The following is a 25,473-nucleotide window of genomic DNA, read 5'->3' as shown; positions in this document are numbered from 1 at the left end:
CTAATAAAATTGACTAACCTTATTGCCTTGTTGTATTCTTTGTTGTTTGTCCGCTTCTCAGGCCATTTTGAAGCGTTTTCGGTGAGTTAGCGCTGGCACACCACCAGCCAGCGCTAACTCACCGAAACATTACCGAAACATTAGCGAAACATTACATATTATTCCTTTTGAAAGAAAATCGTTGAGTTCCTATACAAACCCTTATAAATCGCATCTTTGTAACACAACACCGCTCAAAGGCAAGGGTCACGTTCGCTAAAACTTTATGAATCATCACATAGTGCGCTTGGGCCGCCTGTGGTGAAATCCGTTCCCTTTCGCAAACCTCTAGCTGAAAAGAAACCTCTTTTGAAATTTGGCATTTAGACCAACGGAGTGACCATTTTTCATGGTCACTGGTTATTTCATGGGATTCGCTTCCAGCTTATATAGATTATCCGTGAAATATCAGTAACAGTTTAGCTAGTCCACATTTACTTATTGTTTATTATGTTGATGAATGAGATGTCCAATAACAGTCATACATTACCCGGAGCAAGCCGACTTCCATACTGCGTCTGAGAAACGGCATTTTCAAAAGAAAAATAATTTTTAGATGTGATTTTCCATCCAATTGGTTTAGGATAGCCAATCTTAAGCGATTTCGTAATATAATGGGTGCGTAATAGCAGTACCTCGGGCTACTGACATGCGGAAATTAGCATGGTGCACACTTACGAGGAATCTTCTTTGGAGTGTTCTGACAGTATTTTGAGGGCATGGAGGGGGGGGGTGGGTGTCTAATGGCATGGGGGGGGTCGAAAAGTTTACTTGAGCTTATAGGGGGAGGCGTAAAAAGTATTTGATGTTGAATTCTCCCATTCACCAGCCCCTACCCATTAAATGATGACCACTCCCTTATTGGCAGTATCCTCCCGGTATAGTCCACTGTAGGAAAATTCCGCCCTCCAACTCTGTGTAGTTTTGTTTGTTTGTTTGTGTTTGCTGAAGAGAAATCCAGTTTATATAATAAGCGGCTCAGTTCAATCATGTCTTAATCCGTTCCATTTTTGACCATCTGTACTCTGTCAGGCGTCTTATTTTTTTATGAATGTGTTTACCGTTAAAGTGTTTGGAAGTCATAAAAGAATTACCCATTAAGTCTACTGATGCCTTTAATCGAATTGACAAGAAATGATAATAAATTGTTATAACAACAAATATAACCCAAATGGAAATGGCTTTATTAATGTACGAGTGTAGGTCGATTAAAACCCTTAATTAAGTTATTATCCTTTGACTATTGTACTGAGTCGTATACTTCCAATAATGAATGATATACTGCGTGAGTATATACATCCTCAAAAAATTTGAGGTCCTTTAAAACTAACCCTTGTTTTTGAAGAAGTGTTTCTTGCAGCTGAGAACAATTCAGTGCCAAATTTTCATGACGAGTCCCATTGGTCGAAACGGCTAAGAACCTGCGTAGCCTTCTTTACAATAATGCCGAGACAGTGTAAATTACTGAATTACTAGGATAACCGATGCAAACTTTTTTGGCATTAATTAATTTGTATAATTAATTAAGTTAAGACATATCGTAATAAATTCACGAACTTTGAAAAGTAATATCAAGTCTTCTTGCATTTTCTTGTTGATTAAAAAAATACCGGACATTCAGTTCCTGATCTTATCAACTCTGTTTGCGTCGCATACGAATAAGGACCTTTTTAGAAATTCATTTCGATTTGATATAATAAAAGTAGATCTAATTAAGAGTCTGCATGAAATAAATCCATGAAATGGTTCAGTTATTCTGCAGAGCTCAGTTCTCTAAGAGATTCATGTAAACTTGCTGGCCTTGACTCCACCTCTCCACCTCTGTTAACAAACGCAACAACCGTTGTAGCTGTACCATTACTTGGAGTGCTTCGTCTTTCAAACAGGCTCGGCACAGCTAACATTGTTCCGGGCACGAAGGCCTGCATTCCACCACGGTTTAACCTGGCTTGCAACCCAGATGGCCTCCTCTTGAACATGGCGAGGAGCGGACAGCACGCGAACGCTACACTATGCATGGTTTTCCTCATCTCAGGGTTACGGTAGCCGTACAAGATCGGGTTTAGTGCCGAGTTTGTATAGTGCAGTGCTTTCACGAACGCTATTAAGCGGAAGAGACCAGGAGGCTCGGGTAAGCGTTCCAAATCGTACGTAGCCACCACCGTTACGACAAAGAACGGGAACCATGCGATCATGAAGAGGCCGGTAACAAGGGCTACTGTACCCGCAATGCGAATTTCCCGGTGGATCGTAGCAGCGGCTAGCTCGGGGTATACCCTTGTCCGCGAACGACCGGCTGTTTCGTAGATCAGTAGGTACACGCCAAACATGACAATAAACGGCCCAACAAAGCACATTGTAAATATGAACACCGTGTAGCCTTCCTCCCAGTGCTTGAGTTGAATCGGGTACAGTCCTGCCACGAGAGCCGAGCAACACCACGCGATTAATATCATCGCGTGGAAGACGCCTTCGTGGATTGCGCGATGCCTGATCGGCCAAACTACGGCTATGCATCGCTCAATGCTGATAGCAGTGAGTTGAAAAATAGACGCGCATCCTATGAAGACATCGAGCGTTATGTACAGTTCGTAACCAACAGGATGAAGTGTAGTGTCGAAATAATGGCAGCTATACACGTAGAACCAGCAGGGAATTGAAACGAAACCCACCATTAAATCTGCTACAGCCAAGCCCAGTATAAAAGTGTTTGTAGTTGTTTGAAGTCGCCAGTTTTTCTGGTAGGCTGAAATAACTAGTGCGTTTCCGACAAAAATTGTGAAAACCACACAAGCATAGTACAAGGTGCTTATAACGACTTCACTAGTTGTAAGATACTTGACATCTTGTAGGAATGGCGTTGGAGCTGTGGTTAGTCTTTGGAGTGGCTCCGTTGAAATGTTTGTAAATAAGACAGTGCGTAAAGTTGAAGACATAGTTATGGACTCTGAAGACAGTTTTGCATGTCCTTCGACGAACTTACTAGTCTATAACGGTCGTAACTTGTTTTCCAAGCCAGAACGTTTTTCAAATTTCATAAAACAAACTGGCGCTTCTTGGAAGTACTAAAACACTGTAAATTGACTTATGTGGTCGCTACTTGCATGAAACTATTCCATGCCTGGCGAAAACAACTTTGTGCCTTATTGTTAAGGTTGTTAATTAATCACGTGAAACGTGACGAATGTTTCTCCTTCAGCTAACCCAAACAAAACAAGCCATTTCTCTTTGGCTAAGTTTGACAGATATTTATCACTTTTTCTGACTCGCTTCACCAGCCTTTGTCTATCTCATAAGGGAAAACAATGAATTTGGCAGTCAACAATAAACGCCTTTGTAGCTTGTTTTCAATCTCCCAGTGAGAATCTTTCCCAGTCCTTTCGCTTCTCGGATCAAACGCTCTGGCTTCGTAATGACTCTGCACAAAAATGGAAAAAGAAAGCTCTCATGCTTTATAAATTTACTGACCTATATCTATACTTCTTCAAACACAAAGAGTTAACGTTGAAATGTTTGTTCGCGAAATAGGCTTGGCGCACGCAATCAAGGTTAAGTCGAAGGCGCCCCGTTTGTCGGTTCTCTGTCAAGGTCGACAGATATTTATCGCATTTAAGGCATCATTAGGCATCTTCGTAAGCTTTTGACTTGATTACACAGGCAAACAATTAACCCGCCCCGTGTTGCTCTTTAGCAAAAAGGTTTTTACACAATAGGCGCTCAAGCAGTTTAGCTTCGGGCTGTTTTGGTTACTATCCTTGTTTGTATTCACTGGAATTTTTGATTTATATTCTGTGGTTAAGAAAAAGCTTATAAACGAGATCAAAAGGATACATTTAGTTAAATTTTGACCCCGATAATATGTAGCTTACGAAACAGACACTTTTTTGTGTATGTGCACTTGTACGCCCGGCGGAAGCAAGCGTCTAGGGTGTGTGCATGTACGGCGGGCCTCGCGAACCGTGCAAGTGTCGACGCGCGCGCTTGTCCCGCTCGCTTCCCGCTTCCCGTATCCCGCTCTCTTCCCACAATTTGCCTGCATTCCGCCTCCCGTTATATTCCCCGTAGACTTTTTTTAGTGAAAGGAAAGATCATTTTGCACCGCTGAGAAGAATCACCAACAACTGGGACTCTAGAAAAAAGTGTGAATGATTTTAAAATTACATGTTCCAGAACCTCCTTCTCCAATAGCTGTTATTGGAGTTCTCAGCAGTTTGACATTCAAACGAGGCTTAAGGGTCATTCTGCATTGTGTTCACTGATGTATTGACCCTTTCGCCTCGTTCGCATACCTTTTTAACAAAAGAATATATTATCGCTGGCTCAACTGCAATAACAGCTATTCCCACCCTTTACCGACAAAATGCAATGGCGCTTGGGAAAGAAGCTGCGTATTCAAAAACAATAAAAAAACAAGCAAACAAACAAAACAAACTGATTTATTAGGTAGAGAGCGTTATCCACCCTTTGAACAACTAGTAAATAAACCCCATCAGGCGGCTCGTATATTAGAGGATAATGCCCGAGGCTGAAAGATTGTAAAAAGAATTTAATTACAATAACGAAAGAGCGGATTTCGAATGATTGTTGTAAACCCAAAACCAAAGTTATCACAACCTCTGGCCAATCACAAAGGTCGCAGACAATCCAATGAACCAATCAGAAGTTGAAGAAAATACTTGTAACTGGTATGTGGTAGGGAGCGCGGGAAAACGTGTGTGAGCAATTTACGATTGGTTTTGGTTTTATTTCTGATTGGTCGAGAAAGTGGCGCGAGTTTTTTAACCAATTACTAAGCGTAGAGATGCAAAACCAAAGCAAACGCGAGTTACTTAAATCGACAACCGAGTGAAAATGGTTCTTATTACAAATTACAATATATACCTCTTTGTTACTTATTTTCGCGGGAACTTAATTTCGCGAAAATGGAACAGGCATATTTTGCGAGACTTAATTTACGCGTTTTGACCAAAAAATATTAAGTTAAAAGCATTAAAAATACGTTGAAAAACGTTAAAAATAAACTTTCGTGGGTCTTTAATTTCGCTTTTTTTTCCGAAAATCACGAAAATTAAGTCCCGCGTAAAAAAGGAACAATAAGGTAAGTAGAGAGGGAATTAGGTACACTTTCTCATGTGCTATACTCTGCCTAATAAAAGAGCTAACCTCTTTGAGCTCGAAAGGCCATTCTCAAAAGCCAAAAAAAAAATATACAATATGGTATAAGTTGCCACCAGCCGGGTCTTCCTATTGATTCACTGCACAAACTGTCTGTTCACTGTAAAGAACAGAAAAGCCACTCCGGTTACAAAAAGTAACAATTGAATGATAAATACAACTGGCTAAAGCAACCACAGCAACCCGCAATGGCCGCCAAAGTCCTTGAGACAGTTGGTTGAAATTAATACTAATTTAACATTCCCATTTTTCCACCTTAAATCTGGTACAGCTTGTGAGCCACTCCCCCTCCCCCTTTTCAATGTCGTACACAAACGAGGCAAGTCTTGCAGCGAAAATCCAACATTGTTTCGGGTGGAGGGGGTAATATCGAAGGGGTGAGGGGTAAAATTTTTCCAAGGTACTCAAAAAGTGTCGAGTGTCTCAACACTTTTGGCGCCCATTGCGGCATTGTAAATGAATGTCAAGGTGGAAGGGACATGAGGGAGGGGCACTATGCCCTGCCGTGATTTATTATGCATGTTTACTTTATTTCCTGAGGGGAAGGTGGGGTGAGGAGCTTTTTAGTGAACTTTGCTCTTAGCTTTATTAGCATAATGCATAGTTGATGTCGGAAACAAAAACAAAAAGTTGGAATAATGTTACATTAGTAACAGCCCTCCCCACCCCCAAAAAATGATTTTCAGCCATCTGTATTTTTTTCTTTTCGGCAAATAAACAGTTAAACCGGTATATACGGGAAAATCTAGATCTTACCGTAGTTTGCTTTGGTTTTTACAAAACAATTACATAAACTCGCTTACTCAGGGAGGAATTTTCCTCCTCAGAATTAAAATTAAAAAATTAAAACAGAATTAAAATGTAGATTTCGTAGGTTTTCTACTGCCTACTACAGGATCTGAAATCGATTGTTTTGGCCGTAAACGCCAAACGCTCCCTCCCGGGTAGGGGGAATGCTCAAAAATCTTTTATACGTGGTGGCTTTGCCACGAGGATCAAACTGTCACCCTTTTATAGACCAGTTTTGACAGAAAATTAAACTCTTTTATATACTTTCGATTGAAAATGGTAAAGAAACTCTATCCCTCCAGCAGGGATACTGTATCCGTATTTTCGGAACTTTTTACTTGAATAACCCCTTAAAACAATTCTATGAATCGGCCGTTCGGTTTGACAGTTTCCCCTACCGTTTTCTATACCCCAACTCGTGAAATCCCTATTCTTTTATGTACCTCCAGCCTGTAAAAGGAACTACTTCCGAGCGGAGCCTCTAGATCTCCATATAGTCCTTTATAGGGAGTACCCCCTTCCCCTGGGCTTATACGAAGTACAGGAGGGTTTGTTGAAGTAAACCCAACCTCATGTGACTGAGTCATACTGATCAGTAGATATGCTGATTAAGATTCATGAGTCGCTCTGTATACCAGTTTAGTATAACAGTTGCGGGAGCTTCACAGTTTTTAAAAGAGACTGCCAACAGACACAACCATTTGACATGGAAAGATATGTAGACAGCATAGGATACACGGCGGGTCATACTTCAGATACGCTACCGTTGTTGTGTTGGCGCCGTAGACTGTAGGAATCCTATTTATTTTTGGCCATCGATCGCTGAACGATAATTTGTAGAAATACTTGGTGGATTGATGTGAACGTAAACGAATTCGAAATATTTGCGTGTGCAAGTTGTTTTCATCGATAACGGAAATAAATCAAAGGTATGTTTTACAAACAATTATGAATACATTACAGACAGAAACGTTTAGCTTGCTGGCAGTTTTCCCCCGGGTTAGAGTCTGTATGTATGCAAGCAATGTCTGAACGTTAAAAAATATAAATGTCTAACAATAGTTGGCTAGCAGGGTTCGAAGAACTGTTTTTTCTTTCTTTTCCGTACGTTTCTTGCTAAAACTAAGCTTGTAGCTTTCAGTTGACAAAAACGACATACCATAAAAGCCTCCGGGTGCAAAATTAATTACTTTTCAAGGTCTTTAGAGGGGGTCTTATGGAAGAGAAAGGAGGGATCTTATTTCAATTTCTAAATCAGCTCGCGAATACAATAAAGAGAACAAGTTCTAGTTAATAACGTATCTCTACAAAAAGTAACAAGGTAAAAAGGGTCAACGCTAAAAACGAAGTTACTTAAAAACATTTCGATTTCCTCTTAATAAATGCTCTTGCTCTACTATCCTGAGTAGGCATAAATAGATTGTGCTCGGCAACTTTTGAGCAACTTTTAGCGTTTTGAGCAACTTTTAGCGTTTTGAGCAACTTTTTGTATTACCAGCAACCTTGGGCAACTTTTGCCTTCCTTGGCAACTTTTGCGCAACAAATTGATTTAAAACCGATCCAAACCATAAAAGGTCGTTTCATTTCGAAGGATTTTTTTAAAACTGGTTTTATCAAAACTGATTTTATTCAAACTAAGGATATGCAATAAAATGACAATAAAATGACACTTGCTTAACGCCTACGAAATCTGGACAGCGGCTATCTATCTAACGGGTGCTTAAATCCAGCGGTTATTCGCTGCAACATAGAGCCTGCCGCCGGCCGTCTTGGTATTTGCTAAAGTGCGAGTCACTTATGGTATCGCAATCAGATGGAATTTCAGACGAGGAAAATGCAAGTTACTCAAACATTGACCCCATTGAGGTTGCCATAGACGCTAAGGCAACTCTTAGTAAACCTGCAAGCGCTTCAATTTCTAGAAAACGCAAAATTCACGTCAACGAGCAAGCAACTTTTCTAAATTTTGGTGGCAACTTTTTGATATTTGAGCAACTTTAGAGCAACTTTTCGGTATATTGTGAAGCAACTTTTCCTGAATTTACTAGCACAATCTATTCATGCCTAATCCTGAGAGGGGGAGGGGGGGGGGTGCTTTATAAAAGGGGCTAAATATAAAATCGAAGCTGTAGAGGGGGGCCTACAGAAATCATTGGTTGGGTGGCCCTGTCTTTGCTGATATTTAAGACTGCAGGGTTTGAAAATAAGGGAGGTGGCTAAACAAAGCTTTCACAGTAAACAATTACTTTATCTGTTATATCATTTCAGAAAATCGAAAAATGACATCGAAAGAAGAAGTTTGCGCGAGGGTTCAGACAAGATAGCAAGCGATAATGGCCCTTTATAGGACGGAAGATTCACAAGTACTTCACCTTTTATGCAGTTCACTCGAGAACTAACAAACGTGCGTTGTTAGCCGCTCCAACAATTGAATAGCTTTTCTATCACAAAATATCTTGTTTTTTTTTCTTTGTACGCCAAACGGACCTACATTCAAGGGCAAGGGAGCGAATCTGTTGCTACCAGTTTTATTTGTTGTGATATAAACCGACAATTACAAAACACCCCACTGTTCCATTTCATCCGTTTCAGCTTATTAAAAATGTTTTAGCGACAAGAACAAAGATTTCGAATAAGCTTTGCAACTTCTTTTTGGCGATTCTTGAAAAGAGTTTGAATTCACTTACTTAACGTTAAGTCAATAAAAAGACAATTATCTTATACTGTGAGCAAAAGCTATGGATTAAAAAGTGCTGCTGCTTATTATTATTGGACAACAATTGAAACCAACGTCAATCGGCTCAGCGGTTTAGAGCCCTTGGGGCAAAAATAGTTTTGGTTGTCATATAAAAAGCACTGAGAGAATTTTCGAGATTTCAGCGTTGTACGTCAAAAGTCCACAGATAGTTTACCAAAGGCAAATTAAAATCAACTATAGACGCAAATTGCACGTGAATAGCTTTGAAGATCACAATTGAGAATTGAATTTGCCGTTTGCTTTCTCTGCGGTTGAAGTTTTGGTGTGATATGCATTGATGCTTTTTGAGCCGAGAATTGAATGGAAAGGTAGGTAAAGTTGCTACTTTTGACTTTACATTTTCGTAGATCTGTGTAAACAGTAACGTAAATATTAGCGCTTACTCCTCCACTATTGCGAGAATGAGGCCGGATTTCGGGATCTAACAGATCAATGTTTTGTTAAGCAAGACTTGTCCTGTTTAACCGAAATCGCCACTCCTTACGATCTTGCGGAAGTTTCGATCCTTTCGAGGTCGAAATTATTATTACAAGTAACCCTTCATATGAACCGAAAGATCTGATAGTGTTTGTTTGAATTCCATCAACAAACGGCGCAAACATTGTTGTCGCGTGATTTCTCACTTTAACTTTGAGACACCTCAAATTAAACTTTGGTATGCAAATCTAAACGAAGCATGCTTACAATAACTTCGATCCAAACTTTCACATATCAACATATGTGTCTGTGACTGAAATCGATCAATGGTTTCGCCCAAATCATTACTTTTCATCAGTTGATCTCTAAAGACATATTTGTATTTGAAATCTACCAAATATCTAGTTGTTTTAACTTTGCTGCGTTCCAGCGCATTTTAAACCCTTGAGATGCAATGAACCATTTTCAAACTTGGAATTTTTGCGCTAATCTGTTCACTATTTGGATCGCAAATGATTTGTTTTAAACGCGTTTTAATATGTTGTTTATTTGATAAGAAAGTTTAACTTCGAATATCACGATTTTATTAAGGATCTGGTTGTATTGAATGTTTGAGAAGTCAAGCTAGTGGGAACAGGTCATCCACGCGGAACGAATATCGGCCTAATGTTTTACAATTTGCAAAATAGCTTGCACAATCGCTTGAATATTTAATTTCTCTGGCGGAAATATCCTGAAATCGTATCAAAACTTCTAATAAATACATTTAAAACTCCCGAAACAAAGTAAAGAATGTAGTTAGTGATCAAACAAGTCTGCATGGAAAGAGCAAAAGATGAAAAAGACGATCTAAAGCAAGCAAAGCGAATGATGTGTTTCTCGACAAATTTGCATGTGGAGAGGTGAACGTACAAACCAATCTTCAATCGATGTACAAGGAATTTGTTTATTAGGAAACGCACATTATGTCAATAAAATCTTATGTGGGACACTTAAAAAGTTTAGATAGTTTAGTGCTAGTTTTAACAGTTAATTCAAAGTGTGTACTTTTTAAAAATACATACGCATAATATCTTAAAGAGCATGTTTGATTATCATTTTAGCGAGATACAACCGTTCTTTTATTCCGCTGACAAACAGGGTAGAAAAATAATGAAATAAAGCGTAACATAAGTCGGGAAACATTTATTAAAACGCCTTTACCAATTTCCATACACGTAGCATTTAGTTACTTAAAAAATATTTGAATTTAGACTTTCTCTATTAGCTAGAGAGAAAATGATATACAAGGTTATTGCAAATTATGACTGTTTGTTTTTTAAAAGAAATCTTTATTCTTTAAATAATTTAAATCGATAAACCTGCTCCGTATACCGGTTGACATTTTAAACATGTTTTTAATACTTAAATCAACACTTGGATTATGTTGTTGTATATTTTCCATGGGTCAGGAGTATATAATTTTGCTTGTAGCTGTTTGTGAAAATAATAAGCCCAATTATTCAGAAAGGATCTATATTGTCCCGATTGTGAGATCTAGCAGTGAATAATTTGTTGAGATTAGCCATTCTCAGTTCTTGCAGCCAGCTAGTTTTAAACTATTAAGCTGAACGTTAGCTGCATTGCAACTGAAGTATGTACGAGTTCCCGATTTGACCGCAAGTTATTGGCGAAATACCGAGAAGGACATATTACAGAAAGCTTTCATTTACCCTGAGAAAAGATGAGTCATTTTGTGTTGAAAAACTATGAGTTTCCACAACATTCAGTTCCACAACCTGTTTTCGCTTGAAACGATTCAGTATGATAAGGACAAAACCTGCGTTTTTCCTCTAAAATAACAGTTATAGACGCGCACTCTTCTACTACTGGAAAACTCGCACCCGAAGTCATGCAGTCGTTCTAGTACTAAAATCTAAAGGACTGTATCATTGGCAGTTCGTGTCGGCATGCGAGAAAGCTGAAAAAAAAAACTGAAAAAAAAATCTGCTCTTTTGTGTTTAAAATAGCGCAACATGGATTTCACTTTTTTCAGATTTAATCGGCTGTTACTTAGGGTAATTAAGCATTAGCTGCTAAAGATTTTAGGGCCAAAGCTATGGAATAAGCCTAAAATCTGCCATTCTTCAAGACTATTTTTGAATAATCAGTTAATGCGCTAATTTTAATTTTTCTTTTTCATTCATTCTTATAGTGTCTGAAATGAGTGGTGTTTACTACATGGTATCGACTGATCAAATCAAAACGTTTCTTGCCCTTTCAATTCAGTAAGGCTTTTCTGCGGATACACTCCGCATAGTCCAGACGAAAACTTAAATCGAGAAATGACGCCATGTTTCAAAAATTAGACTACATTACTTAGCTTTTAACAAATTGAAAGGCGCATTAGGTGAATTAAGCTGTCCAATGCAAAATCAATGCGGAAATGATCTAGAGCTTTCTATGATTTGTTGTTAACAATAAACATTTGTCGCAAAATATGCGATTTAAAGAATATATCCACTCTAGATCAACTATAAGAAACATTTCAGTTCACGTTTTAGGGATGAATGGCTCGCAACATTCAAAAGCAGCTCGTTGCGCATTCCTTTTTGAGCTTGACAACTGTGTTTTCACGAGCTTCAGCTATAACATAATTTTCTGACATGGAATTTGACCATTGTTAAGCGCAAACCATGTGTAAGAAAACATGGTTAACAACGCATGTTTACGAACTATTTTCAAACAAAACACGTTAATGGACTTGACCTTTCACCGAATAATTTTAGTCAGTTTTTTGTATCTTCATTCAGCTTTGAATATGGTAGACTTTAATTCACATCTTTGGCAGTGTTTTTATAACTACAGCTATAATCTTTAGGACTAACGTTTAGTACACATTCAGTGTGTGGAGTTTACCAATAAACAAATTGAGGTCTCAGTGACGTCAAATTCGTTACCATGGCAACGTAAAAAGAAGAGCAAAGGAACCTAATAAACTGACACCTTAAAAGCTAATAGCTAACAACTTTTAAGTTTTAAGTAGTGTTTTTAAAAAAACTACTAAATGAAACTTTTTGTGATGAATTAGGTGCTGAAACAAATTTTTGAAGAATCAACATGTTTCAACTATTTGTAAAGTGTTTTTGCAGCATCCCTTCCTTTTCCACCTCCAAGCAAGTTTTTCTTAGTGTTGTTGAATGCCACGCAAAAATGGTTTTTATTTCTTACTACTAGTTACTACGTAATTAGCTTTATTTCCATTCGAGACTAGAGCGACTGTTATATGATCTCAAGCCACGGAACATTGATGAGCCAACATAATCTTCACAAGCAACCCGCAGTTGTCGGTTTTGTGTGTAATTTGGGGGGGGGGGGGGGGGGCAGAAAGACGGGAAGCGAGCGTTACTACATAAAAGAAAGAGGCTTCACCCTCTTTGTGACAGCTTTTTTTGTTTATCTCTTTGAACTTTTAGGCTGTGTTAAAGTACACTCAAGCAAACACGCAGACAATCATGATAAAGATTACGTGGATACAAATTTTTGCAACGATGTTTCAGCTTATAACATCAACGGCTGGTAAGTAATATATCAAACACGAGCGACAGTGTTTTATCCGGATATCCAAACACTGAGAAGATAGTTGAAAATACGACGCGCAGCGGAGTATTTTTGACAAAAATTGAGGTGTTTGGGTAGTCAATGAAACACTGTCTCGAGTATTTGATATATCTTCTCAATCGAAACAAAATCTAATTAGTAGACGAAAGAAATAAAATCGTAAAAATCTATGCTAATTAAGACCGGGAATCCAAACCTCCTACACGGTTATGATTTTCTTTGTTTTAACTTGATAAATCATTAATTAGTTTAAGAAGAGATATTGCATGGTCAACCTAAAGCTACCAAAAAATGTATTTGCAATATCTGATGTTTTTGCTTAATTTAAAGGATTTTATGTTTTTATGTGGCAAACGACTGAAACCATTCTGGCGCATAGCTTGTTTTTTTTAATCAATTAGGTGGCCTGGACTTCGGATCAAGGGATCCGGGTTCGCTTGCTCTCCAGGCCTGAACATTGTGTTGTGTTCTTTTGAGCAGACACTGTACTCTTACAGTGCCTCTCTCCACCCTCCACTCTCAATTTGTTCATTGGATAGTGCTATGTATCGGATAAACCCATCCAGAGGATAAATAGTAACAAAACTAGCTGTGCTATCCACTTGATAATGATTTATCCGGTGGATAGCGCTATCCAACCTTTGAACAATCTGGGCCAGGTATGTACATGGGTACCGGGAAATTGACTGCTGGGGGTAACCCTGCGATGAACTAGCATCCCATCTAGAGATGAGTAGAAATACTCCTAATCGTTTCATCCTGCAGACACCGGAGAGAAAGCCAGCCCTGATGGACCAATAGGCTCAAACGCAGACTTTACCTAATTACTATCCTTTTTTGTATTAATTTCACAAGCGTTTCAACTTGTTTACAGGCTTATGTAACGAGACCAACGTTGGAGTTCGCGATGAATTGAAAGTCATTCCTAACGGTCAAATGACCGCTAGTACTAACACTGGAGACGCTATATTAGGTCGTTTGCATGGAACAAGTGCGTGGTGTCCAGCTGCCGCTGACGCGACTCCATATCTTCAGATAGACCTGGGACAAAAATACGTTATTTGCGGCGTTGAAGCGCAAGGGGATCCTGGAGCCAGTTTCACTACGAGTTTTTCACTCAGCACTTCCCAAGATGATGCATCGCCGACATTCACTGACTACGTTCCAACTACGGTAATATCGTACAGTCGAATCTTCGTTATTTACAACTTTCTTTCTTTTTTCGCTTTCACCCTCTTTCTTCAGTCTGAGCTTACACTCACCTTTATCAGATATTCATGTTTTTGAGAACACCCACTCCGCTTGAAATCCTAAGTTTAAGACGCAGTCTTCTTCCCCTTTTCCCTCCCAATGGTGTACATCAAAGGAAAATATTCCCCAAAATATTTTATTTTTGTCGATTGTCAAACACTACTGAGGGTTTCATATAGATTTTACAAAGTATTTTGCAATAGTTTTATTTAAATAGTGACACCCTGGAATTTCATCCTGCACAAAAGGGAGGAACATAAAAATGGTAGCATTCTAGACATTCATCCACAAACTTCAAAGTTAATTCTTCACAACACAGTCATATGATTAGCGTTGACAACTATTCTTTTATATTTTGTTACTCTTTCGCCCTCCCCCAACTGCTCCCGAGCAGAAACACCTAACTGTTTAGATCCTTCCCGGGGGTGGGGAGAATTCCATTTAAAAGGAGCGGGGATGCTCGTCGGGAATTTCTTTTTTAATTAAGTCCCCTTTAACGAATGCGTTCACTTATAAATAAACTTTAGATATTTCATGTCAGATCGATCGAAACCACCGATACAGGATGACGGCATCATTTTATCTTTTTGCGTGCGACCCTTAAAATTAAAGACACTTTTATAAAGCCCGGGATAAGTTAAGAACATTAATGTTGGTCTTCAGTACTTAACACTCTCAAAAGCCTCACCCCCGTCTCTTTTACATAATAGTTCACCTAACTGACTGGATAACTTTTCGAACAAGAATCTATACTATTAATTAATTGTAATTTGTGTTTATATGTTCACAGCAATTTAACTCGGCAACTCCCAATGACGGTGATGCTGCTGACTTCCATGAACTGCCAACTCCCGTAACTGCACGACATATCCGGTTTAAACCATTTAACGATTCAATATGTTTAAGAGTGGAGGTCTATGGCACACCAGGTATTAATTCATTATCAACACATTAATTTGTGAGACTAGTAGAACCGCATAAATTCAGCTCTTTATACTAACCGTAAAAGGCCGGTTAACACGAGCAATGTTAATGTGGCAATTTTTATGTGAAAATTTTTATTTGCATGTGTAGACGAAGAAAATTGGTGAATTTCTATGTGACAAATATATTTGCTTAGAAGCTGTGGTGCTAGCCGACACGTATAGTAAAATTTTCTCGTTGGGTGCCCCTGTATCTTTTATGTGACAAATAAAAGTTGTCACATACGAAAAATTGTTCGTGTAGACAACCATTCGTCACATAAAATGTGGCAAATATAGCGACAGCATTGCATTTTGCGTATGCATTTCTGAGTTAATCTCTCTCTTCCAAAGTCATTACTGGCGCACTAAACTTTGAACTGTTGACAAATAATTGTTGTGCCATCTACACGATCAAATATATTTGTCACAAAAATTACCCGTGTAAACCTGGCTTAAGGAATTAAAAAAGAAGTAATTAAATACAAAGAAGAAATTTGAAAAAATGACGCGCAGCAGAGTATTTTTGACAAACTTTGAGGTGTTTGGAAATGTGGTGAAACACGCTCTTGTCCAAACATATCTTAAAGACAAGACCGAAAGGTAGTATTGGTAAGAAATAACAACAACAACAAAAAACCTTTATTAAACGTGTCTGGGGTATTTAGCATTGCTGCTAATTGGGGACAAAAAAAGAAATTATAAATGTGAAAATAAATAAGTATATATTAAAAAAGTTAATGAGTAAATATTAAAATATTAGTAGTAAATATTAAAATCAAGTCAAGATAAACATAAGGGGCAGTTTCTGTTAAAGACAAGACCGAAAGGTAGTATGGGTACAAGAAGAGACCAACTGCACGTGCTGAATACTAGATATAAAGACATGAAAAACGCGAGTTTGCCTGTTTTCTTTCTCTTCAGACATGTGGAAACAAGGTACATTGTTTTAGCAATGTCATGCTAAAACATTAACAATTTGTAACTTACTTTTGGTTACGGTATATTTTCGTTTCATGAGATTTTGTAGCGCGTTTAGTCTGCAGGACGCTTGACTCATGAATGCAAGAGTACAAAATTGCATTTTGTACAAAAAGGTGTGAAATATGGGACGTGCCATTCCTTTCATAACGGAACTTCTTGTTTAAAGGAAACCTCCACTCTTACAGCAAGTTTATGTTGAATTATTTGGAATTATGTTTAAATTGCATATTTTACGAGACAATGAAAAAATTAACATTCGATAGTAACAAAAAAGGAAAAGATTATCGCTTTTAAATTTCTGCGTGTCGCCATTTTGGATTTTATGACGTCAAATGGTTGCCGCTATCGTTTGGAAGCAGAGGATTGCTTGTGTTTAACAATTGAGCAACCACTTCACCGTCATAAAATCTAAAATGGTGGCGCGGGAACTAAAAGCCATATTTTTTCCATTTTGTTATCATAATTGAAAGTTATTTCTCCCTTATCCTGTAAAATGTGAATTTACGCATTATTTCGAACAATTTTACTTTCACTTGTCATGAGAGTTGAGGTTCTCAAACTTCAAAGTGAAACTTTTAAGCGTAATAGGAAAACTTTTTTCAAAAATAAAGCAGAGTTCAGCTATAGTTTCGTTCCGAAATTTTATCATTTGGAGTTGCAAAACATATTGTTGGGACACTCTTTGTCTCCTTATAATTGGATTCAGTTTCCTTAAAAAAGGTGGCTTTATTAAAAAAAGAAAAAGTTACCTTTGATTCTGACAGACCCTTTCTCTGTTTAAGTTGATGCTCAACTGATTGAAGGCAGTGCCGAAATTCAGACAACATTCATGTGGAAGGGGAGGGGGTTGGGGAGCACAAGGTTTAATTTTCAATATTTCCTGGAAGTGACCCCCAACCCTCTTTGTAAATGGTTTTAGTAAGCCTTGGTTGTATTGCCGCCATTTATGTAAACTCAGGGTTTTATTCCTAGTCGGCTGGGAAACTAGAATGTGTGATCCCAGAGAGTTACGAAGTGGACAGCGAAGAGACATTTGAACAATATTTGACGTCTGTGCGTAGGCGCTACACAATATTTGGTTTAAATCGTGACAGTTAATAAAGTACTGGGCTCCATATTTTCCACAGCTGTTGCTATGGAAACACAGCATATGTTTTTCTATTTGCTGTAAAATTGGTAACCGTTGTACTCAAGGTTTGACGAAAATTTGTAACATGAAATGGTATGTTTCTTTTTTTGTCAGAGGGCGTGGATGTCACGTGCAATGAGAACAATATGACGGTACAAATCGATCGAGGAGTTCACGATGGCTTCACGGACCCAAATGCTCTACAACTGCTTGACAATGCCTGCGGTCCAAGTTTTAGTAATGACTCGGTTATTAACTTCATCATTACCCTGGGGACATGTGGCACTACAGTCGTTATCTCCACAGACGGAGTGAAATCCTTTTACCACAACGAAATAAAAAACACTACCAGTAAGGAGTTTAATATCATTTGCTCGTATATACGTCAGCCAACAGAGTTTACCCCTGGTGAGTAATAACTATACTAAACTGCTTAACCAGCCTTGTCATCAGGCAACGAAATTAGCAGCTTGCCTGGAATGTTTTGAGCTGAAGGCTGAAGGTGGGGGGGGGGGGGGGGGGAGAGACTGACATTACAGGCCATTTGGAACGATAAAAGTCAACATTTACCCTTCCACGGCTGGGGTAAAGGGGATTTAAGGCACAATTTAATACAGTTGAAATGATGACTTTACCACTATGAGGGGTGATGGGTGTAATCGAGACAAAGCATGCAGCAAATTGCATAGTTTGTGTGAAATCACATGTCAAATTATTTCCTCAATTTGATTTTGGAGTATTTTTACAGTAGGTGTTAATCAGTTTTCAAGAGATCAGGAAAAACATTTTATGGCTCAAAGTTGCGGACAGTACAAATGCTTCGAATCACGCATACATATTTTATTTTTATTTTTTTTGTCAAAAAATTGATGAAATATCTACTGGAAAATCTACAAAAGTGTACGTAAAAAAGCCAGAGTTACTTGATCTCTCCCACAATCATTCCCGCCCCCTAAAACTTTGAATGAGCTTCCACCCCTCCCCTGAGTACCTGGAGTTTATTTTAATTCCCCCTTCCCCCTCCCCCCAGAAGAAGGAGTACAGTGTTCTTAGGGTTAGCAAGGGTTAGCATGGTATAGTTGGGAATCTTAATTAAGAGATTAAACGCATCAATAATGTCCTTGTGTTGTGGTGTTGGGCAAGATACTTTAGTCTCGCGCACATTGTCTTTCTCTACCCAGCTGTACTTTTGTCGGAAAATTGAAAACAAGTCGGGGGAAGGGGGATATTGTGATTTACACCCCACGGGGGGTCACTTCTTCTAGTCTCTTTACACGGAGGGAAAAGCAGACAGGATAAGCCGTTAGGTTAATTTTTGGATTGCAACATAACCTGCTGCTCCAGGCCTCCCACTAAGATAAATGCAAACGACGTGAAGTTGAACTTCTTAATTGTAGCTCAGTTCCTGAGCATCCTTTTACTAATCTAAAGGGATTAACTCAAACACTCCCCGCCACTTAGACTGGGAAGGGAAGGTGCTAAAACTTAGCACGGTTGACTTTTTCTTGAGCAAAATTTAACTTTTCTTTGCATTATAATACCCAGTACGCCTCTTTTGGACTCGCCTGAAGGGAATTTTTTTTGGTATTTTATTTAATTGTATTGCCTGAAGGGAATCGTTGTGATGTAGAAATATCGGACTACTTAAATATGTTGTTGTTGTTGCTGTTGTTTTCAGCATTGCCAACTCTTCGACTCGTTGTTTTGCATAAAACTTAACCATGCTTCCCTGTTGGCGTATTCATAGAGGGAACTTGTACTGACACTAGCTTCCGCTCAGACAACTAACATTGAGAAATTCAAAAGGACCTATTTTCTTGAATGCCTAAATTCTTTAACGCATATCATATACAACAAGGAAAGAAAGATACATACATAAGTTAGCGCAAATAACTCACATCCGAATATGTTTTATTATGTTCAACAGCCAGTGGAAGCTTCTCGTTTGCCATGAACATCTTCACTGATGACACTTTTACAACACCTGTTCCTAATAGCGCAATATCACTGGGAACAAATTTGTACTTTAAAGTAGACGTGCAAAGCTCTGACTCAAACACTGAACTACATTTGACAAGTTGCCGGGCAACAAAAACTAGCGACGCGAATGACGCTAATAACTACACCTTCATTACTGATGGGTAAGACATACAATATACATTTGTGTCAGTACTTTCTTAACAACTGTACAGTGGCCTTGCCACGCTAGTGCACGCTTATAGTTCTATAACTGAAGTTAAAAAAATGCTTTAAAGTGAAAGGTAAATGATGCGAAAGAACAATCACTTGCTCTTAGGGCCTGTTTACATGATTCCGGAATGACTTTCATTCCGGAACGAGTTCATTCCATCCCCATACATTTCTCTGTATCTGTTTACATGATACCGAGACGAAAGTCCAGTCATTCCGGAATGAGTTCGTTCCGGTTTTCATTCCGGAATGAAAGTTTCGTTCTGGAATGACATTTCATTCTGGTATCATGTAAACACAGAACGAATTTCGTTCCGAGATGAAATCGCAACTCATGAAACCGCATACGGACTCCACAGTTTGAAATCAAAGCGAAAAAACGTAATAGCATTTACTGTTTAGCCCAAAGAAGCAGCTCTATGGTCAAATTACTCGTTAAAATCGCAGATACGGCCATTAATAGGCACAAAAACATGTTTGCGCGAAACATGCGCCATGTTGTTTTGATCTCGCGCGAAACATGAACCGTGCACGTGAAAATGCCTTTGGTTGAACCGGTCGACTCTGTCATGTGAATGCAGAACGAACTTCATTCCGGAACGAAACTCGTTCCGGAATGAAAGTCATTCCGGAATCATGTAAACAGGCCCTTACTATTTCTGTAATATTTTCTTGATGACTACGATAAGTCCTAACCTGAGGCCTTAAATTAAGTCATCTTCGTCACGTTTCTTTCCATCGGCTGTAATCGGTGTCTATGCTATTTTCTGTTTAGCCAGCAAACCCAATTAATATATTGATGAAAAAACATTAAGCCTATCAAAAGTTTCGTTCAGTAGATCCATGTGCTCGTGACAAAGTAAATGTAATTATTGCGGGCCCAAGAGAGGCCCGCAACCCTAATCTTGACAGTGACCAGCGGATTGCGTTTTACGCGTGCGCGCCACGTTTATAAACCGAATAGAGAAGCGGAAGTTGAAAATTTTTGTTCTTCCACTAAGCACGATCGGAATGCGAAAATGTGTCAATCACGACAGTTTTCGTAACACCGGAAGAGAAAAATCTGTTCTGAGAAATTCGTTATAACACTGACAACATAGCGAGTTTACCGACTGAGAAAAATTCACATCCCGATCATTTCACACTGCGTGCTCGATTACAATTCCCAAATCGACAATCAAAAGATAATTTTGATCGGTTCGCGGCAATAAGCAAAATTATAAACATGCATTCCCGTTACTCGGAATAATTGTCTTTTGTCCATTTTATCATTTATTTATCGACACAGATAAATTACGGGAAAGCGAATGATTCCAACAACGGTTATTGTCGAGAAATTCGTTATAACACTAACAACATAGCGAGTTTACCGACTGAGAAAAATCACATCTCAATTCACACTGCACCGCAAAAATCCTTGCGTGACGCGTTACTCAGAATAATTGTCTTTTGTCCATTTTATCATTTCAGTTATTAATTTATCGGCACTGCCTACCAGTACCTTGTCTATGTGCGTCAAGGCCCGCACTTTTTAACCTGTGGTTACCACTAGTTTATAAACTACAGCTTCACGGCCGAACTTAACATACTTTACTCAAAATACTTTAACAGAAAAGATTGATCGCATTTTGTTGAACAAAGAAAAATGGGAGAAAATTCTTAAGAGCAGGGTTAAATTTGTTAACCAGGGATATAACGCTCGTAAATTTGGATTTTGCAAAGGTTAAAATTAGTTTTAATAACAATAGACCTTTTAACTAATTTTCGTTAGTAGAGGTGATAAGTTCCACCCGCTCGAGATTTATTCTAAATATTGAAAGGCGATTTGCCGTACACTATAATGCTAAAACGTTCAGTAGCTGTTCATTCATCCCTCGCGGACGTTTTGATTTATTATACAGTGCTTACGTTTTCGTAATTTATATCCGCTTAAAGCACTCTGCTAATTCCAGATGACACTTTGTCATCGTGCATGTCATATCTACAGACAATAGTATTTATGCATGTAGGTATGACGCGTCTTTGCAGAATCTGGCTGTTATGCGTGTTAAATGACACCACCAGACAACTTTATTGACACCGTCATTTCGATTCGGCATGAAATTTCGCCTTTTGACATAATTATTCCTTTTTTCCATCATTTTCGTACTCAGAATGATTTTAAGTTGTCCTTATCAAGACGATAATTACCCTGGTTTCTTTTTTGGAGGGTCAAGGGGAGGGGGGGGGGGAGGGGTTGTGGTGTTCCATCAACCCCCCCTCCGCTTGCTTTACATCTGAGGATGGAGCAGTACCTAATGAATGTCGTTAAACAGTCATTTGGCCAGTCCCAACAAAGTGAATAAATCAATAAACCAATAGAAGCAAACACGTCATGCGCGGGGAGACGTGCCCAAGCCAAGTCGTGATTGGTATTGAATGTTGGTCCTGATTGGTTGAAAAAAGGTCTTTCCTGATTGGCTTAAACATGCGGGTTGCACAAGCATTGTTTTTACCTGCTACAGGGCTGAGAAAATGTTACTCTTGGAAGTCATTTATCAAGTTAAACACTGTGCTAAACTAGAATTTTTGTTCACTTTTTTTTCCAGATGCGAAACTGACGATGGGAATTTTATCTCTGATTATAACTGCACCACAACTGACAACTTCCAGACGTTTACCCTCTCTGTGTTCCGTTTTGCCGGTTCAACGTCTGGGGACCCGATTTATTTCCATTGCGATGCAGTGGTTTGCCTAATAAGCAATCCCGGCTCCGTCTGCAATACTCAGTGCGATGCCTGTGGCGGCGGCGGCAACAGAAAGAGGCGTACTGTGGGAGATTACTCGAGGAAAGACATTGCTGAAGCTCATTTAGTTCTTGGCCCATATACAATCATAGACAATGACGAAGGCAACAATGGAGGTGATAACTCTGAAGACGGAACAGAAAAAGAAGAAGGTATTTTTTTATTGGCTAGTTTTTTTTGTAGTGGATCTGGTAAGTGGTAACATTTACCATTCAAGACTCATTCAGTTCAATGCATAATAACAAAATTTAGGTTCAGACAAAAATTGATTTTGATTCCTTGCACATCCTGTACATTCCACCCACCCCTCACCACTCGTTAATAGTTACACTCGCGTCAGGGGTGGGGAAGGCGGTATGGAGAAAACCTAGCTGTTGAGTGTATAATGGCCTAAGGGGGAGGCTGGCTAAAAGTGGCACCTTTTACAGGCCACAGGTGTATAAAAGGGTAGGGATTTCACAAGCTTAGGTTTATGAAAGGGTAGGGAAATCTGCCATTTAGGTAGTAAAAAAGGACTAATTAAAATATTTCGAACAGACGCACTTTATTAAGCACTACATAAAAAATAACAAGAAGACCTCCTGTTTTAGGTTTATGTCATGTCATGTACGTATATGGATCGGGTTCCCTTTTAGTAAAAAGGGAGAGATTAAAAAGGGGGAGTATACGAAAGTGTAAGGGATTGGACCTTGGAGCGTAGCCCTGAAAGAAACATTCATTCTAATGAACAGTCTGTGCCACTTCTCCTTTCAGGCCCAACCGAAGCTATTAAAGACAGCGAAAACTTCCCAACTACCTTGGTGGCCGTTGTTTGTGTCAGTGCCTTGGTTGCTATAGCAATAATAATTGGTTTACTGGTGATGGTAAGGCTCTCAAAAAATGCTCGTGGGCCTGCAGTGAAAGACGTCACCGCTGACCTCGCCAGGGATAACTTGGCTTTTGAAGATCTTGAGATAAAAACTTTGAGTATAAAGTCAAATGAAAAACCGACTTAGCGGTAAACAAGACAATTAACTGTAAGTCCATAACGCACACGTGTTTATCTTATTTTTTTTAAATGCAGCCCAGGATCAAGCTTAACCAGGGTTAGAAATAGTTATTTTTCAATTCGGTTGAAAGATGATTTGTTTGACTAACCACGTTTTGAAAAACTGGGCATTTAATTAGGTGGCCCGGTTGTTTAAAGCATGATTAAGGTAACACAGGATTAAAATTTACATCGAGTAGAATTTTTGTAAGCTATTTGTAGCGATTTGTATTACAGTCAACTCTCTCTTAACAGACACCTCTATAAGACGGACACCTCCATAAGACGGACACCTAGTTTTGGCCCCGCCCCTGCCGTTTTTCAGTTATTTTACCGTAACTGAACCCCCTACAAGACGGAAACCTCTCTAAGGCGGACATTTGGAGCCGGTCTCGAAGGTGTCCGTTGTAGAGAGAGTTGACTGTATGACTGAATTTGTTTTGCACTTACCTTAATTTAACTCAACTACAATTAAAATAAGTGATAGAACTAACGAATTAACAAAACGAATGAATTCTTGATTAGTTTTTAATCCTGGATTAACGTAAATGGGATAACAGCAATATGGTTTGTAAAACCAAAGGGGTGGGGCTTCAATGTGATAATGACAGAAGTGTTATTTGCCGTAAAATTCGTGGATTTTTTTCGTGGGTGTTTAATCAAAATGGCTGCCGTTACAGTTATTCTGTTGTTACCTAGAGTATTGGATAGTATAAGATATTGTAAAGAATAAGAATTGGTTTCCCTTTGCAATTGAAGTAAATTTTAGCTACGCCCACCAAAGAAGTTTATAGTACTTTTCAGGGATGTCTTGAAAAATTTCCGACTAGCACTCCCGTCATATTTACACGAGAGCCCCCCTCCCCGTGGGGTGGGGGGTAAAAGAATATGTAACCTAATCGTAAATCGGATTGGCTCAGAGCTAGTACAGGAGATAGACAGCCTTATTTTTATGGACTTGTTAAGTAACTGAATATCAGTACATACCACTATATGATACTCTGATTTTGTTTTCGTTTCTTTTATTTCAATGAGAAAGTTCATTTTTTGCTGGAAATATTTACACGAAAGTTTTTGCGAAATGCTTCGTGTAGTTTTAGATAAAAGGTCGCGTAAGAAGAAAGTGACTTAAATGTTAAACAAATTTTTCAAATTCGCGAAAACTAAGTTTCGCGAGCAGCTTTGATTTCCAAAAAAAATATGCTACGTAATTTTAGTTTGATTACTTTTGCGATACGTTCCCTTTTGGGAGCCATATCAAGCGGTTTTATGCAATTTTGGATTATATTACGGTTTTTATTCTTTCTTTGTGGCAATAGTTGTTGTTGTTATTGATGATGTAGTTTTTGTAGAAACAAGCCCCTCCTTGATGAATGTCCGGAGTGGCTCCTTCTCGTTTGTCAATCGCTAATGGCTACCATTTCTGGGAGTCTGAAACAAGTACGGCATCATCTTAGTCTTACACGCATGCTGTTAAAAATGTGACTGAAGTACCCAATATGTTTATATACATCATCTTTTCTTTTGTTATTAAAATAAACAGTGACGGCTGATATGTGTTGGTTTGTGAGTAAGAAAAACCAGACCCGTTGTCTTATTTCATCTTTTTAGTGCGATTTTCAATAGGCCATTTCCGAGTTACCCTTTGCCTCTGTTTCAAAACGAGTTTACGTGCGAAATCATTCATATGAAAATGAGTTTCACCTACAGGTCCATTTTCATGCAAATCAAACTCATTTTCATTTGAATGGTTTCGCACGTAGACTCGTTTTGAAACAGAGGCAAAGGGTAACTCGGAAATGGCCTATTGAGTGTCGTACGTTCGGTACACTCAGTACACTTGGTACGCTCGGTACGCTCGGTACACTCGGTACATTCAGTACTGTCGGGAACAAATGACCGGAAATTAGGGAATAATACCAGTATTTGATTTTATGCGTTATTACTATTAAGAAAAACGGAGCCCGATATTCTCTCAACAGAACATAACATAACACCGCCATAAAAATTATGGTCCTCATCAAAATATAGGGAAAGGGAGTTTCTGCGAGGTTTTAAATCAGGGGCAAATTTACAAGTAACACTGGGACCTGTGTGGAGTGATAGAGAATGGATCTCGTATCTCCAATACGTAACCGATTGAGAAGCTAATTTTAGTTTATTTTACCATCAGTCCATCTAAGCTATGTTGCTAGTAAGAAGCAATTTGGCCAAACACTACCTTTGGGCTTGTTTAAATTTTGCCCGGTTTTCTCAGACAGTAACTCTTTAAATACAGTGGAATCGCGATTTCTCCAACTCTCAATTTCTCGAACCTCCTGATAACTCGAACCAAAGGTCTTTTTCCCTCCCATAATCGAACACT

General features: G+C 38.7%; 2 protein-coding genes across 3 annotated transcripts; one reads left to right on the top strand and one right to left on the bottom strand.

Annotated features, from left to right (window-relative positions):
- Nucleotides 1-1,193: 1,193 nt before the first annotated feature.
- On the bottom strand, nucleotides 1,194-3,234 carry LOC144635003 (beta-1 adrenergic receptor-like). Its single transcript, XM_078494061.1, has one exon. The coding sequence runs from the start codon at nucleotides 2,973-2,975 to the stop codon at nucleotides 1,791-1,793; it is 1,185 nt and encodes a 394-aa protein (XP_078350187.1). The 5' UTR covers nucleotides 2,976-3,234; the 3' UTR covers nucleotides 1,194-1,790.
- A 5,598-nt stretch (nucleotides 3,235-8,832) lies between these two features.
- LOC144634970 (uncharacterized) lies at nucleotides 8,833-24,661 on the top strand. Of its 2 annotated transcripts, none has more exons than XM_078494016.1 (8): nucleotides 8,833-9,070; nucleotides 12,635-12,737; nucleotides 13,654-13,952; nucleotides 14,821-14,959; nucleotides 17,220-17,513; nucleotides 19,033-19,246; nucleotides 21,884-22,233; nucleotides 22,835-24,661. In XM_078494016.1, exons 2-8 carry the CDS (start codon nucleotides 12,674-12,676, stop codon nucleotides 23,074-23,076), a joined length of 1,602 nt encoding a protein of 533 aa, XP_078350142.1. In that variant the 5' UTR covers nucleotides 8,833-9,070; nucleotides 12,635-12,673; the 3' UTR covers nucleotides 23,077-24,661. The 2 variants fall into 2 exon arrangements, with proteins under 2 accessions (XP_078350142.1, XP_078350143.1); XM_078494017.1 differs by having other exon boundaries at nucleotides 8,833-9,083; nucleotides 12,652-12,737.
- The last annotated feature ends 812 nt before the right edge of the window (nucleotides 24,662-25,473 follow it).

Source organism: Oculina patagonica, chromosome 13 (assembly GCF_052425735.1).
Source record: "Oculina patagonica isolate OP01 chromosome 13, crgOcupat, whole genome shotgun sequence".
Taxonomy (NCBI): domain Eukaryota; kingdom Metazoa; phylum Cnidaria; class Anthozoa; order Scleractinia; family Oculinidae; genus Oculina; species Oculina patagonica.
Note: the sequence above shows the minus strand (reverse complement) of the source record. Positions and strands in the feature narration are given on the sequence as shown.

Coding starts and splice junctions, on each gene's coding strand:
- LOC144635003 (XM_078494061.1), bottom strand. CDS start 2,975: ATGTCTTCAACTTTACGCACTGTCTTATTTACAAACATTTCAACGGAG.
- LOC144634970 (XM_078494016.1), top strand. CDS start 12,674: ATGATAAAGATTACGTGGATACAAATTTTTGCAACGATGTTTCAGCTT. Junction 17,514..19,032: donor GCCAACAGAGTTTACCCCTG/GTGAGTAATAAC, acceptor TATGTTCAACAG/CCAGTGGAAGCTTCTCGTTT. Junction 19,247..21,883: donor TACACCTTCATTACTGATGG/GTAAGACATACA, acceptor TTTTTTTTCCAG/ATGCGAAACTGACGATGGGA.